The 16,795-nt window shown below is 31.7% G+C and overlaps 4 protein-coding genes and 1 long non-coding RNA gene across 6 annotated transcripts; 2 read left to right on the top strand and 3 right to left on the bottom strand.

Moving 5' to 3' along the window:
- The first annotated feature begins 729 nt into the window (after positions 1-729).
- Positions 730-3,018, top strand: LOC105840664 (AP-2 complex subunit sigma). Its single transcript, XM_012687669.3, has 4 exons — positions 730-881; positions 1,247-1,396; positions 1,478-1,651; positions 2,574-3,018. The coding sequence occupies exons 1-4, from the start codon at positions 879-881 to the stop codon at positions 2,673-2,675; spliced, it is 429 nt and encodes a 142-aa protein (XP_012543123.1). The 5' UTR covers positions 730-878; the 3' UTR covers positions 2,676-3,018.
- Positions 3,019-3,082: 64 nt separating this feature from the next.
- On the bottom strand, positions 3,083-8,418 carry LOC105835106 (integrator complex subunit 2). The gene is made up of 5 exons (XM_012678090.3): positions 8,099-8,418; positions 5,188-7,280; positions 4,839-5,043; positions 4,437-4,743; positions 3,083-3,952 (listed from the first exon to the last, which is right to left on the bottom strand). The coding sequence occupies exons 1-5, from the start codon at positions 8,380-8,382 to the stop codon at positions 3,500-3,502; spliced, it is 3,342 nt and encodes a 1,113-aa protein (XP_012533544.1). The 5' UTR covers positions 8,383-8,418; the 3' UTR covers positions 3,083-3,499.
- A 51-nt stretch (positions 8,419-8,469) lies between these two features.
- Positions 8,470-9,088, top strand: LOC118646827. 2 transcript variants are annotated; one of them, XR_004964254.1, is made up of 2 exons: positions 8,470-8,605; positions 8,737-9,088. It is a non-coding gene; the product is annotated as an uncharacterized LOC118646827 (long non-coding RNA). The 2 variants fall into 2 exon arrangements; XR_004964253.1 differs by lacking the exon at positions 8,470-8,605 and adding an exon at positions 8,634-8,669.
- Positions 9,089-9,239: 151 nt separating this feature from the next.
- On the bottom strand, positions 9,240-13,564 carry LOC105835107 (trans-1,2-dihydrobenzene-1,2-diol dehydrogenase-like). Its single transcript, XM_012678091.3, has 5 exons — positions 13,269-13,564; positions 11,550-11,754; positions 10,659-10,950; positions 10,190-10,584; positions 9,240-9,612 (listed from the first exon to the last, which is right to left on the bottom strand). Exons 2-5 carry the CDS (start codon positions 11,752-11,754, stop codon positions 9,506-9,508), a joined length of 999 nt encoding a protein of 332 aa, XP_012533545.1. The 5' UTR covers positions 13,269-13,564; the 3' UTR covers positions 9,240-9,505.
- A 443-nt stretch (positions 13,565-14,007) lies between these two features.
- LOC105835108 (mitochondrial inner membrane protease subunit 1) lies at positions 14,008-16,298 on the bottom strand. The gene is made up of 3 exons (XM_012678093.3): positions 15,994-16,298; positions 15,426-15,623; positions 14,008-14,655 (listed from the first exon to the last, which is right to left on the bottom strand). Exons 1-3 carry the CDS (start codon positions 16,093-16,095, stop codon positions 14,494-14,496), a joined length of 462 nt encoding a protein of 153 aa, XP_012533547.1. The 5' UTR covers positions 16,096-16,298; the 3' UTR covers positions 14,008-14,493.
- Positions 16,299-16,795: the final 497 nt, after the last annotated feature.

Raw genomic sequence — 16,795 nt, 5'->3', positions numbered from 1 at the left:
AGAGCCGCTATTTCGTACACTATTATCGATAGTTCGATAACTGTCGGTTCGATAATTGTCATTTCGCACATATATTTTTATACATATCAAAATACACGCGCAACGATACTTATCAAACCGATAACTATCGGTAATCGTGTACGGAATAGCAGCCCAGGCAAATCAATAATTCATGATGCTAGGTAACGATAATGACACAAATATTATAATATGGCAATGAATAATCATATTAGAAATAATAAATATTCATTGAAATTGGTCAGAAATACATAAATATAAAATAGAAAAAACGAACATATTCAAATAAATTATAATATACATATTAAAAAATAAGATACAAAAAAACAAAGATTTATTTTTAAACAAAATAAGGTCACAATTACAACAAAACATTATCAAAAATTTAAAAAATTTATAAATCGTTTTATTAATTATTACATTTAAATATGTGCGAAATTTAAGTATTCTCTTATATACATATATATATAAATATTATTCTACATTATATGTAGTGTATAATGCAAAACATATTGTTTGTGAACAATAATAATTTATGGATTATATAGAATTTTTAGAAGTAGTGAAAATTATATTTTGTTTTTTAATTTTGTTATATTTTATTTGTCAGGGTATTATATAATATTATCAATACATGATAAATCTAGATTTATCAATTTATCATCAAAGTATTATCGACATTTGCGGTAGTTTGTTAGTTTGCAAGACGAATTATGTGATGGCGCTTTTGCAGTCAGTACACTTGTCAATTCCAAAGTGGCCGCCGTTACATTCGTGATCGGTGGGCGGGGAATTGATAAGATCTTATGTTTATCAAAATTTCGTAGGACGTTTTGCCGAGTATAAAATCCGTTTTCAAAATGGTATGTGTAAAAATATTTAATTTCCAACTAGATTAATATCTCCAATTGGAGTCGATAAATATACGTAAAGAAAAATGTGCCCGAAGTGTCATTTCGCTCAATTGACATTTCGTTACTTCTGTCAGGTGGTTGAATCACTTTTTTAACTTAAATGTGACACATAATATTCAATCATTAAAAAAATTATTTGATTAACACGTTACTCTTATTTGCATAAAAGTTACCTGTTAAACAAGATACATCTTTGACAATTATTTTACGAAACAACAATTAACAATTATAATATGAACAAGTGAATCGACAACATTATTATAACAAACGATAAGGATTGGTGTATTAAATTTTGAATGTATGGCTCTTTACAGATACGATTTATCCTCATACAAAACAGGGCTGGCAAGACTAGGCTGGCAAAGTGGTACATGAACTTTGACGATGATGAAAAGCAAAAGCTGATAGAAGAAGTTCATGCGGTTGTCACTGTCAGAGATGCGAAGCACACAAATTTCGTCGAGGTTGGTTTGAATCACAACCCGCCTACCTTTCTCGCTCTTTCTACGCCATTTTATTAAATGTTAAATATATTTGTATTTTAGTTTCGCAATTTCAAGATAGTATACAGGAGATACGCAGGCTTATACTTCTGTATCTGTGTCGACGTTAATGACAACAATCTCTGTTACTTGGAGGCGATACATAATTTTGTGGAGGTGCTGAACGAATACTTCCACAATGTATGCGAGTTGGATTTAGTGTTTAATTTTTACAAGGTATTTATTTCTCTTTTTTTCTTTTTCTCTAATAGTATTTTCATCAATAAACTTCTACGAAATAAAAATTGTTAACTTGTATTAAAATTAAAACTAAATAAGTTGAGACAAGGATGCAGAAAAAGATATTTGCCGCATGTAAAAAATTTGAAAGTTTGTAAAAATGGCAATATAAATTTGAATGTGTAATTGAAATTTGAAAATGTAAATAATACAATTGAATTTTATAAAATTTTGAATTTCAAAGACAGTATGCAATATCAATATTTCTTATATAAAATTATCATTTTAGATGTTTCAAAACTAATTCATAATTACTCTTCAACCAAATTCAAACCTAAAGATGTCAAAAATATTTTTAGCTATTCCAATAACAGTTGTTAGATTATAACGGATGTTTGAAGACATTTTAATAAATTGAAATTGATAAAATATTTGAGATCATTACTAAATCAAGAAAATTATCAAATATGAGAATTCTTTCAAATAAACATAAAATATATGAACATTTTGAAATAAAATAATTGAAGATTTTGAAATTGTCAGGGCATAAAAAGTATATAATTTTAAATATAAAAAGTATGTAACTTTCTGAAAATGTTTACCAGAATATTTGTATAAATGTAAAATACTGTGATTTTAATTGATTTGTTGTAATATACAAGCACATATGATTATGTATTTCTATTAAATTAATATTAATATATTAAATAAATTTCTTATTACATTTTACATTTTGTTGCTAAGGAGTGTATTTTTCTTTAGCCTCATACACTGAAAATTTCCAGTCACAGCTTTATCATTATTCATTAGATAAGTTCAGTGAAATTTGCAAGAGTCAGTAGTTCCTCTATTTTAATTAATCTTACGAAAACGTTATTACTTTCGTTATATTTGTTTGATATATTTGTGATAATTTTAGGTATACACCGTCGTGGATGAGATGTTCTTAGCTGGTGAGATCAGAGAGACGAGCCAGACAAAAGTGCTAAAACAGCTCTTGATGTTAAATTCCTTAGAATAAAAAGCTCGTTGATCTCGGCTTTATGTACGAACAAATGCATGATCTGAATATGTAACGCGTGTGATGATGAATTGTACATCTGTATTACGTTGATTATATCGCGTAAGACACGTACATAAATACTCTATGTAACGATAATTGTTTAAACGATCCTCGATAATCATTTGCTTCACGAGAAGAAAACGAGTATGATAATCTCTACACGTTTTTTTGCGTTACGGACTTATAAAAAAAGAAGCAATAGGTATGACAAACTACAACTATATTGTAGACGCAAAAAAGAGTAGAAAGCATATCGTTTTAAATATGTAATAAATTCTGTAAATATGTGCTGAAGAATAAATGAAATGCCTTTCTTTATTACACATACCTCTCACAATAGATCTATGGAAAACAAAAAATATCAATTTTTTTCTTATTATAAAAAAATCTTATCTTTGTAGAAAAAGGGACGTTAGATCAATATACAATATACAATTCTTTTGTACTTACGTTTAAATTCAAAATAAATATATTCACAAACAGTATTCTTATAGAAGAAAAAACATAGGTACAGAAAAGAAGATTATAAATACAAAAAGAGGTATCCCAATTGATAATTTAACTTTGACTTAATCATATGTCCACTACTACAAATGATCGAGCAATATATTCTTATTAATGCTGTAAAAATGTATTAAAGAGATCTCTAATGCAGTTGAAAAAATAGCTTACAAAATTGGAAATTGCTCTACAATGGTCGTATGTAATACAAATTTATGTACAAATAATACATCGTAACTCTCAAAACAGTTAACATTGCTTTAGTACAGCTGAGTTACATTTTAGTAAACTCGCGATTGTAATATAGCTTTCTGCAACAAGGTGCAAAACGTCGCGTTCACTTCTTGACACAAAAAATCCGCTGCTTTATCACCCAATGCCGCTTGAGCCGCGCTAACTCTGCCAAGTTGTAGTAATAATCCTGTGATATCCTCTACTAGAGGAGGGAAAGCCAAACATATACGCGTCAACGATGACAACACTGGCATAAAAAGAGTGACTCGGTCCTCGGCAGGTAATACACCCAGCAGCGTTATCAGAGTATTAATCGCCAATCGAGAAACACTCAGGGCTTTCGGCAGGGCGTACTGAATCGCCAGATGCGAAGCCAAATCAACGGCAAATACTTGCTTCTCCGATTCGGGCTGAGACAATAATTCCGGAATCCAGTCAAGACAAATGTGCATAGATGGAATTCCGGAAACTGTGATTGGGAGTAATTCTCGTGGGTAACCCTGGAAAACATAATTATCATGAGAATTATATAAATTGAAATTATTTATAAGTAATTATATTAACGCAATTAAATAATAAACAGATAAATCATAAAATATGCATAATTTATCTTATTAAGACATTATTTATTATGTAGTTTATTAGAAAAAATGATATTATAGCTTTTGTAGATTTATCGCTACTCATAATATCTTCATTATTAGATGATTAAATTCTAGTTATTACTTATAAATCTTTTGTCTAGTGGTCCACCATTATGTGTTAATATACCTATGCACAATAGCTAACATTTGTTATAAGGCATTTTTACTTTCGAAATTTTTAGATGTTTTAACATTTTCATAACTTTCTCTAGAATCAATTAAACATATTAACGAACGTAATCGTTAGATTTTCAATTTAAAATATTAAGTATTAACAAAGTTATCATACAAAATGTAAACAAAGGTCGTATCATCTTTTCTTGTGTAATTATTGACATACCTGAAAATGAACTAATTTAGCTAATGATGGGTCGGCTATGAATACTTGATGCAGATAAGAGCATACGACACTTCGAATTTCCCGAAGAGACCACATTTGTCCAGGAGTTTTCTTGTCTTCCTCGGTTTCCAAGCATGCTTCTAATAAAATCTGCACCGCTGCACTTTCTTGACCCATCACTAAAGCTATTCTCAAATCCTCTCTTTCTGTTTCACTCGTTAGTTGCCCAATTTTTTCGGTCAGAGGCTTATCCTGCATGTGCCTGGATAATTGAGATCGTGAGGCAGCTAACGTAGCTTGTAAAATCCTGTAAAAAAATAAATTTTAAAAATAATTTATTTTATAAAAATGATTTAAAAAATTTATATTTACTTTACATTTGACAGAATTCTTTAGGCTTACCTCAGAACTACGGATAAAATCGGCGCGCACCTAAAAACTCTTGTGTCACATCTTAATACTTGCAGCGGATCTAATACAATATTATCTTGTGTCAAAAATACGTTTTTTACTATTGAATTTTCTATTAGCAGCGCGTTTATAGAAAGTACCCATAGACAACGCGGTAGTACAGTGTTAAGTCTAAGCCACACTTGTTTATAAAGTTCTGAAATTAGAATAATTTTTTGTAAATTCCTTGTTAATAATATAATAACACAAATCTCTCTTATACAAATAAATTAACATTAATCCATCGTTAAAATTTTAATTTAGTAAAAAAGCGACTATTATTATAAATAAGATAATGCACCTTGTATATATCTAGGAACTTGCTCATCGAGAACATCTTTAAAATAATGTATTATCAGCTCGGCGTGAGGCCAGATTTCACTCGGTTTTAGCGTCATCAGTTGCCTCAATAATCTACCGGTCCTCGACGGGCAAGTTTTGACGTGGCTGAATGCTTCAATAATCGCAATATTGCTAATCTTCGTGCTATCGTAACTCACGATCGCGGAATCTATATTAATCATTTCGTCGTCGAGCCAATCGTCCACCAGAGACAGATGAGGAAAATGTATAGCCAATAACCGGAGAAGCGGCGAGAACAGACTGGCATAGTTCATTTGATCCCGCTGAACCAACTGTAGCAGATACTTGATCGGTAACTCGGACAGAAACTCCGTCGAGTACGACTTGACTTTCCTGCTTTGCGACATAAAGGTGTGCATGTTGGACAGTCTCACGTCTTCGTAGAGCAGAAGGTAATACAGCAACAGTAGCTGGGATGTGAGTGACGGCTTCGACGTGTCAATGTCCATACTGTCGGCGTCTATCTGCATTACGTTGGGATTCTGCTTGAAATCGAAATTCGCTCCGAACACGCTGTTCTGAAATACTCGACGGATCTCGTTCTCGGTGATGGGTTTGTTTGTGTGCTCGGACGTTTTATTGTTCGTCATCAGGACGGAGTTGACGTAGACCTCGACTAGGGCTGGCAGAACCGGATGTAGCGGTGGTACACTCGCGCAAATCTGTCGATATATCCAGTTCTTGATAGGTACCCGGTGCTTCGCAAATGCCCGTGACTTGAGCAATTGATGAATGCAGTGCACCGGCAGAAAGCCAGGAATATTAGCGTTCAGATTTGCAGTGACCGGTACTTTGACTGCGTGCGCGGTAACTACTTGTTCCGTGAAAATCTCCTGCATGAAGATCTGCTTAATTCGTGTGAGATTGTTAGGTCTGATGGGTATCTTCATGCCAAGGGTGGCGCAAACCAGCTCGCAGATCGCCGACAGCTGATTACTGTGGAAGTGTATCGCCATCAGCAACAGCATCTCACCGAAACTGGCAGTGACACCGCTCGCACTCTCGAAGTAGGCCTCCTCGCGCACCAGCCACTGCACCCACTCGATGCTGCGCTTCTCCAGATTGTGATGTCCGATCAGGGAAGGGCATGCTATTAGCATACACAGGCCAAGAGATACGAATCGCACGCCGGCCGGGGACGGTGGTGGATGCGACGTCAGGAGCTGCACGATCATTGCCACCTCGTCGTCCTGAAATTTGATGCCACCGATACCGCGTAGAGCGCAATAAAGTCTGAGCAATGCGCTTGCCTGCACAACATGCGACTCTGCCAATTGACCGTCCGTACTGCGCGTAGCGATCGTCTGCAGCCGTTTGAGCAGCTCCTCTCGCAACGACTGTAATGCCGTTTGCGATTCCCACTTGCGCTTCTGTCCATTTCTGATAAACATAGCGATCCATGAGCGGACCTGCTGATCGCTACCAAGCAGTAAGCCAGACACAAACGCGACCACATCACTCTCGAGCTGCGAGCTCGCAGTCGCGTTCTCGTGCTCCAAACTCAGTGCAATGGCTAGTGCAGGCATCCGACACAATTCCACGCATTTAGCTCTGATTGCCAGTGCCTGGTTCGGATTCATCTGACAGAGCATCGTAATCGCCTGCGTTCTAATCCTGCCTAGCGCCGACTCCTCCTGTCGTTCGCCATTGGCGATTAGATGCGCACACACCTCTGAGAAGCTGTCCGGACTATTAGCAACGAGCCAACAGATAATGTCAGGGCCATGCTTGACGTGCAGCAGGGTCTCCGCAATGTCCAGGATAGAAAGCAATGTTGGCAATTCAGCAAGAGCAATGCAGATCACATAGCTTATTTCCTCCATGTAAACTGCATTGTCAAACAAATCCGACTGCCTTATCTGAAACTCCTGATTCTTTTGCTGCTCCTGTATCTGCGTTGCTATAAACAGAATCTCACTAAGCACCAATCTGATTCGGCGAATGGACTCACTGCGCTCAAACTCTAGTGCCAGACCGCTTTGCAGAGACTGGGCCAGTACGCTGTCTCGTTGGCCACTGCCAAGTTTTTGTCTAAGCAAAAAAATTGTTATACATCAATATATTTTTTTTAACTAAAATATGTTAAAGTTAATGAGTAAAAAAATTTAGTTACGTTAAGAGTTATGTAAATAAAAAATTAACTCAATAAAAAGCTGCTAAAAATATATAAATAAATTTAACTTACATTAAAAGTTAATTTTAAAAAGAATTTATATTAAATTAAAATGTCATTATTTTTTAGATTACTCTAAACAATCATAATATAAATCATTAAATAAATTTAATATTTTATTTATAAATTGTTTATATAAAATAAAAAATATTGTTTTTTTTACATAATTTTTTTTTTGAGATAAATTTTTAATTTAGAAAATTAAGTTAAAATTTATGTATTTAAAAAATAATTAATTCAAATTAAAAATCAACTAAGTTAATTTAAGTTTACTGTCAATACCTTGATACCTAAAAAAAAACTAATATCTCAACATTTTTCATATTTTAATCCTTAATTAATACTCTGACTCGACATAATATTTTGTTCCTATAACTTAAATGTTGTTATACTCAACTTAAAGTGTTTTTATATTTTTTGTCTTATATCTTTTAAAGTATTTTTAGTGTTTACCATATAATTCAGTATTCATATTAGATTAATATTTCGTTTTGTATACTCTCGTTAACTTAAAACTTAAAATTTTAAAAAATTAAACAAAAAATTAAAAAAAAAAGTTTTAACCACGTGCTGGAGAAAAATTGAAATAGATACGTCCTTAAATAAATATTTCTATTTCTATTTTTCTATTTCAACTATTTTTTCACAATAGAGATTTGTGCACAAGTATCCTAACCTCAACTGCTGCTCTTGTCGGACGTCGGTTTCGAGGGCGTGAAAATCGATCGATAGTAAGGCAATAATAGAATTGACAGCTTCGATTCCAGATAATATTGTTAACACTTGCTTTCGACCTTCCACACATTCCTTTGTTATATCCAACGGCGAGATGAGGCTCATCCTAACCAAACATGGTAGGATCGGTCTGATCTCCTTATGCGAGCACAACGACAATTCTATGATATCGACATTCTGTATCGCTGTGAATACTCGCGGTGACACGCGCGTATTTTCATACATTGCGCCTGCAAATCCTTAATTCTTTCGCGGATTAACCACAAACGCCAGAATAGCGATATCAGAAATAACAATTTGGTAGTCCAAAGCAGTATCCGCTGTGCCGGTGGCCGGTGCCGCCACTGCCGCCAGAAATGAATGATGATACTGGGTGCGTTCGGCAAAGACTGCGTTCCGATATTCACTGCCAGTACTGAAAATCTATAGTTTACGTCACATACATTGGGTGCGTTCGGGAAGATGCTATTAGCGCTATCAGCATCAGTCTACCCTTGTTCTACTTTTAATGAGTATTGTTTCTATTATATCCATTTTTGTTCTTATATCTAAATATTTTTAATTATTGTGTTTTTGCAGTATGACAACATAGCGACTCTTGTCCTGTCTACAAAGAAAAGTAGCGCCATAATTGAATTTGAAAATAAAAATGTAGCGCAAGTTCATAAGATGCTTGACAATGAAACAAGATTACACACACAGACACACACACACACACACACACACACACACAATTTAAATTCAAGATAAAATTCTTAAATAAAATGTTTGTTTCAGGAAACGGCACTGCTAGTAGAGATTGGATTAGTGGAAAATAGCTAAGATTGGAATAGTGGAAATAACTAAGATATTACAGTACTGCAATTAGGGGAATTATATATAGTATTGATGTTATACTAAAATTTATATTAAAAATAATTTATTCTCGAAATAAAGTAATTTAATGTTATAAATACACAAAAATATGTCCGATTCTCCATATTTCCTGTAATGAAAAAACCTATACTATTATACCAAGTGTAATCTCATTTTTTTATTAATGTCAACAAACGATAAATGAAAACAAAACGAAAATTTATGACTTCTTTTTATAAGATGTGTATACTATTTATTAAATATAAAATTTACTGAATAACATATATCATAATGTTAGCCCAAAGTAAACCAAGCGGAAGAAATAATTAGTACAAGTATTAACATTTTTTAAGGAATAACTGTAATTAGATATTTTAAAAACTTAAGATGCTGTTAAATCTAATTTAAAGTAATGTAAACATAAACATTGAATGGCACGTGCAAAACATGTGCTTGTGTTGTTTTAGTATTCATAAAATACACATGTAGTTCTTCAATCATCTTCAACATATTTTACATTTAATTGTCTACGCAGTTCATCTTCCAGCTTCGCCAGTAATAAAGATGTTTCGTGCGTTACCTTCGGACTTTCTATCAAGCCTGCAAAATTAAATAAAATATCCTGCATTACAATTCATGATTTTAGAGTGATCTAACAATAAATCAATCTTAATAACAAATAATTAAAAAATTAATTTTTTATTATAAAAACATTAATATTCAGATTTGGATAAATTAACTTTTTTTTAACTAAATTAAGTTAAAGTTAATAGCTTTTTGAATTTTAAAATTATAAATTTTAAAAAATATATATATTAAGTTAAAATGTCGAATTTTTTAAAGTTAGATTATTTTAAATAATTATTATATGGATAAAATAAATTACTTTATTTGTGTAAATTAAATTATATGAGAAGAAAGAAATATTGTTTTCATATAAATATTTTTTACAATTTTTTTTCTTCTGCATGTAAATTTTTTATTTAGTTAAAATTTGTGTTTTTAAAATAACTAATTAAAAATTAGTTAATAGTTATTAACTTTTTAATTTTATTATTCAACTTTTAATTTTTTAATTAGTTACTATTAAATCTTATTATTATTATCGTTATTATTATATTATAACTTATAAATTTAAATGAGATACTCTCTGAATAAAATATATCGGTACTTTCACCTTTTAGAATACAGTCGCGAGCTTCAGCAGCTTCATACGAGAGCCCAGCAGAATTGATGAAGTTAACTTCGTGCTTTAATTTCGGCAGCGGCATCGTCACCGTGTTGTTCGGTAGTTCCACCTTCGGTGGGCACCAAAATTGTGGTACTTTTATTATACCCTTGGTACCACAGATATACGCCTCATTCGGCAGGTTTACCAGCGCGCTTGTCATTATGGTCGCGGTGCGACTTCCCTTATAAGTCAAGGTAGCCGACATGGACATGTCGACGTTATTCTCATTTAAGAATCCGGTCGCTTTAATGCTTTCCGGCATTTCATTGTAGACTAAGCAGGCGAATTGCAAACAATAAATACCAAGATCAAGAATTGTGCCGCCACCCAGCTCTTTCATTCTGTAATTTTATTAAAAATTAATTTAAAAAACTATTTCACCCTTTTTTTAGATGTTAAATAAGTAATATATTACGCCATCCGATCTAGTGTGGAAATTTGGAAACCGAAGGAGACGATCACTTGATGAATGTCGCCTATACTGCCAGACGCAAGTTCCTTCCGGATAACGTCGTACACAGGAAAACAGCGGCTCCACACGGCCTCCATCAGGAACAGTTTCTTACTCCTCGCGTAATTAATCAGTTCGGTGGTTTGTTTCAGGTTCATTGTCAACGGTTTCTCACACAAAATGTGCTTGCCATGTTTCAGCATCATCATCGAAATTTCGAAGTGAGCAGGATGGATCGCACCGACATATACGATGTCTTGAAATGCAACAAACAAAACATAATAGATGATATACAAGTATAAAATTTAATTTAGCTAATAATAATAATCAGAAGACATTTCTTATAAGTGTAACTTTTTCAATATATGGATATACTTGGAATACATGAAAATTCTTGAAGAAAATGCATGGAAGACTAAGGGTGGGACTCGTTTTACGTGAAATTCGTGCGTGTTACGAGTTAACATTTAAAATTGTAATCAAATTGCCATTAAAATTGGAATGAATTAAATTAGAAAAAATTTCTGGGTGGGAATAATGCAACCAATTTTAGTGAAGTCCTTCCCCCGCGCATATTTATCCGCTTACATACTATAGTTCACACAAAACAATTATTCTCTTTTATTATTATTATTATTATTTACATAAATTCTTCTTTGGGATACATCTTATTTATGAAACTTTTTTTTATTATAACTTTTTAACAAACGAGCGACGGCCAAAATCTTTTGAACCTTTACTCAAGAGAGTGATCTTCACAATAAATCTCGAAGGTCAAGATTATTGGCAGAGGGTTCATAAAGATAAATATTTATCGAATTTTTTTACTAAAACGATTTCTTAATCATTACGTACCAATATCCTTGTTTGTGGCCAGTTTCTCATAATTATCATAGGCTAGCTTTATCTCGTGTAGCTTCGCAAAAGCTTCCGCACGCGATAGTTGTCGCGCAGCTACGGCGACTATGTCGTGCTCATTCGCCGGCAAGGATCGTAGTGCTGTCACAAAATCATGCGAAATCTTTCCCGCACTGACGATGCCCCATCGTAGAATGGTCATCTAAAGTCATCGAAAAAACATTAGTTTAGTATTCCATCTTTTCGTAGTTCAATAAACGTTCAATAAAAATAAAATTAATTTTGTTAAAAACTTGTCAAGGATATTTTAATTAAAAAAAAAATTAATTATAAAAAGCATTATTTATATTAAACTAGAATATATTTTTTTTTTAAATTAGACTATTCGATATAACAAAACAATTCCAATAATCACCAAATAAATTTAATATTTTACTTGTAAATAAAATTTATAACAAAGAAATTTTAGATGGAATGTACTTTTTTCATGATTTAATTTCTTTTTTACATAAAGGTAAATTTTTAACTGAGGAAAAAATTAATAAGCTAATTTTTTTATAATTAAAAATAAATTTGAAGTTAAAAATTTACTCATTAACTTTTGGTATAATTCAAACTTTTGCGAATGATTGTTGAAGAACAGTGCTCTGTTATCGAGCGCATTCGATTTATTTCATTCATCTACAACTCGATTTGTTAATAACAATTAACACTTCGGTTGCGTTCGGGAAGACGCTATTTTAGCGCTATCAGCATCAGTCTATCTTCATTACGCTTTAAAAATAGAACAAGGATAGACTGATATTGATAACGCTAATTAGCGTCTCCCCGAACGCACCCTTCCTGACATAATCTTCAGCACTTTATGACGTAATCTTATCTTACATCTGTTTTCTTTTTAGTTGCACTGATCCAATATAGGTTAGAATGAGAAAAACTATTGCACCCAGTGGATCAGTAAATCTAAAAAGAACAGACGCCATTTAATTACATTCTACTTGAGCTGCGATCCGTTGCATAATTCGCATATAATGCATAATTCATTCTCGTTTAACGTTAGACTACCTTAGATAAACAACAAAGATGAATGATGTACCATGCGCATCATGCGTGAAACTAAACGTAGCCCTAATTCGCACAATTTGCGCACAATGTTTACAAACATAAAAGTAGTTTGTTTTTGTAACGAAATAATTCCAAGACGATCGAAGTAACGTACTTTTGGAAATTCAATTGCAGATGTGTTGGCGGCTTTGACGCTCGAGTTAAAAGAACATCCATAATTTTTAGAAAAGCAAGAAAATAAACATAAAAAACTAATATATATCGAAAAAATATATGAAACAATAAAACGTTATTGTTAACATACAAAAATACAAAAAATGTTTTAATTATTTTGAAAATAAAAAAACATCTAAATGATATATCTGGATTATCTAAAAACCACTTATTTTTAATATCCTAAATAGTTCTTTATGTATTTTTTGTAAAATATAAAAAATATCTTGACAAATATAAATTTCTTTTTATTTTAAAAACATCAAAATATAAACTCTAACCTAATTGTGTTAGAGTCGGAGCACAAACTCATGTTTTTTTAACGTTAAATTCTTATTATATTTAAAATAATCTTAAATTATAAATATCTTAAAGCATTTAAAGATTAAATTGATGACTTTCCTCGGTATTGTTAATTTGAAGGAATTAATTACTCACATTGCAGAACTGACACGTTTACACTCACCACGACGCGACGTCCTGAACTATACTAACCACTTTGCGCGCGACTTTGTCACTTGTATCTTATATCTCATAATCGGCTTTTATACTACTTCATTTGCCGACTTTCACGCGACCTTGACAGATGATATGTCGTACAGATTTGTTATTACAAAATAAATATCTTATCATAATTGTAACTTTCCACGCACGCTCCAAGTTGTAATTATATTGCTATTATCGGTTTTTTTTCTACGATCTGACAGAGCAAAATTGTATAAATTTATATAGAATATATAGTATAATTTTTATTTTTCTTCAAATTTATTAGGACTGAATTTTTACATGTAAAATATAAATAATCTATTTACACATTATACTTATACATTATTAATGGTTGACTGAAGAAAACTGAGTAGAGTCTAAACGTTTTGCAATGTATTCAATACTCTTAATAATTTTTTTATTTATAGTTAACATCTTACTTAGCTCGTTTATCAACTTTATTTTGTATTTTGGCTGCTTAGCATGACCAAGCGTTATATCTTGATATATTTTTAAAAATAATCTATTACATGTAGTAACACTTGAAGTATGTATAAATTTATATTTTATATATCATCTGTGTAAACAATGATCAATGGAATAGAAAATCAAAAAGAATAAAATTTATATACCATTTTTTATTTTTAATATTATATACTTTTATTTCATTAATACTGAAATCAACTATCAATTATTAACAATCTTATAATTTATTCTTTTTGTATTGTCCAATCTTTTTGCATTATCCAATTTTTAATTTACATTACTTGTATTGCCTACATGAGAGATTCGTGTAAACATAACATAAAATAATCCATGAAGTAGATTTGAATTTACATTATAACCTTAAAATTAACATCTTATACTCATATACACAATGCGGGGGAAAAATCAGAAGAGTAAAATACATAATTAACATCGGTAAGTGAAAAAAGTATAGACTTATGCGTTTCTGGAAGAATAAAAACACACAAATCTGTATAAGGTTTTCGTTTCATTTGTTATATGAACAATATAATACCTTTTCCAGCTTTTCAATCATCTCTCTCTATCTCTACGTATTAATAATATAAAAGGAAACTTTTACTTTTTTAAATTAAATTTAATTAAAGTATAGTTGAATGAATATTCTTACGATTCTCAATTATTATAAAATCTACTTTATGTGAAAAATAATTTAGGTTGCATATTTAGTTGTAAACATAGTTATATCTCTCAACGGAAGTATTTTACATAAAGCTCGTCCGCGTAACAATCCCTGAGGTACTGGTCCATATATCCGTGAGTCTGTAGAATTATTCCTATTGTCGCCTTCTAACCAAACGTGTCCGTAAGGTATCTGCAGGAAATGTTTACATTAATTAATCTATAAAATTCCAGATCTTATGTGCTTTTCTGTTGTAAATTCTTGTAAAATTCTTTGAAAAGCACATAGATCTCTTGAGACTTGATAATTCAATTGACACAGTATCAATATATTTGTTTTCATCAGAGTTAGATAATAATTAAAAAGTCAAAAGTTTAATAATAAAGTTAAAAAGTTAATAACTTGTAACTTAACTCAGTTAATTTTAAATTAATTAATTTTTGCAACTTTGACTAATTATTATTAAAAAATATAAATATATTTGACTTATTAATTTTCTTTCAGAGTTAAAAATTTACCTATAAAAAAAAATTATAAAATAAAAAAATATATATAATTCCCAGATGGAAAACAATATTCTTTATTTCATATAATTCTTAATTTACAAAATATAAAATATTTAATTGATACTCTACTTATAAATGTTTCGAATAATTTAACTTAAAAAACTTTAATTTCTAAAAAAGTTATGACTTCCAATTTTAATGTAAATAATGTTTTTCAAAATTAATTTATAAGTTAATCTTAAAACGTTAACTGAGTTATTTTTTTCATTCATGTAATTTTTAATTGTAATTAATTTTATTAACAATTAACTGTAACTTAATTTAGTTTAAAATATCTATTAACTTACTCAAGTTTTGCTTTTTATAATTCATGCCGATTAATTGAAGAAATAAAAATACATGCAAAATAAATCTTCGACAGATAAAAAGTCATCAGAACATGTCCTGGCAATTTACCGTGGTTACAGTGAAACCATTTCTTATCTTGTCACCAGGCAGGCCCACAATTCGCTTGCATATATTCTGTTCCGGATTGTTAGGACACTTGGAAATAACAATATCTCCTTTCTCGAGCCTCTGTAATCTAAGTGATATTCGTTCCAGAAGTAATACGTCGTTAGTGTATAATGTAGGTTCCATGGATGGACCACTGCACTGTAATTACATTAACAATTTCATCATACTATAAAAACATAAATATTCTTGTCAGTCTATTTCTGTAACTCAATGATAATTTCGTTATCATTATAACGCGTCCTTACGTAAATATGATATATGGTAAAAAAGTTACGCAATAATGTTACGATAACAAAACTCGTTAAGACTTTCAGGTCTGTTGAATGCGTAACGTAATGTCAAATTTCGTTTTTGCAAACAAAAAGTTGATTTTCTCTCGTCCTGTGATTCTCATCTTTTAAATGATTTTTTTTTTCAGGAAAAATAAAAGACGAGAATTGTGAAGAAATCTATCGAATTTATAACAGTAGTGAAGAAAGGAAAGCACGTAAACGATTAAGTATCTCACCACGACGATGTCTCCTATGTACTTGTGCACGCAATACGTAATGCACGCACATTGTACAAATCCGCGGATAACCTTAGGCACGAGTTTGGTCAGCTGTAGCATTACGACGGGACGTCGACGAGGAGAGTCCGCTTCTCCTCGTCCGATGTGTTGGAATCACGCGCATCACGTCAAAACAGGCACCATGGTTAACATAACCTAAGTGCATTTATCATCAATTCTTCGGATATAGGAATTGCAACAGTTTTACCCAATCAGACGCTGTTACCGACCAAAGTGAGTGCCTAATTGGCTATTCCTACCAAACATACACTCAAAAAATTCGATTAATGAACACTATAAATAATTAAGGTAGAAAATAGAATATCATCTATATAAAATTATCCAGGTGAAGAACTTTATTTTATCTCTATTTAAATTATTATAAATTATTATATAAATTAAAATTTTTAATACATTAATTTTTTTCCTAATAAAACTATTATATCCCACATAGCACACGTGGATTCTGAGAACGTTCCGCAGGATATCGGAACAGTAGATTGCGTAGATACTGGGAACAATCGAGATACGTACTGAGATATACTACAGTACAAACTAAGTATCTTCCTATGTCTCGCTTCTCCTACGGCATAGTACGTACCTGCGAATATTCCGCAGTATCTGTATAGTATGTGAATCGTCAGGGAATGGTCGATCATGTATATGCACGCATACATTTACACGCCTATGCGCGCGCGCTCACATCGAATCAGATTTATAGGTTAGATAGGCGTATCCGTGGAATTTTATTAAAAAAGAA

This window comes from Monomorium pharaonis, chromosome 8 (genome assembly GCF_013373865.1).
Source record: "Monomorium pharaonis isolate MP-MQ-018 chromosome 8, ASM1337386v2, whole genome shotgun sequence".
In the NCBI taxonomy this organism is placed as follows: Eukaryota; Metazoa; Arthropoda; class Insecta; order Hymenoptera; family Formicidae; genus Monomorium; species Monomorium pharaonis.
The sequence above is the reverse complement of the archived record's forward strand: the minus strand, read 5'-3'. Positions and strand labels throughout refer to the sequence as shown.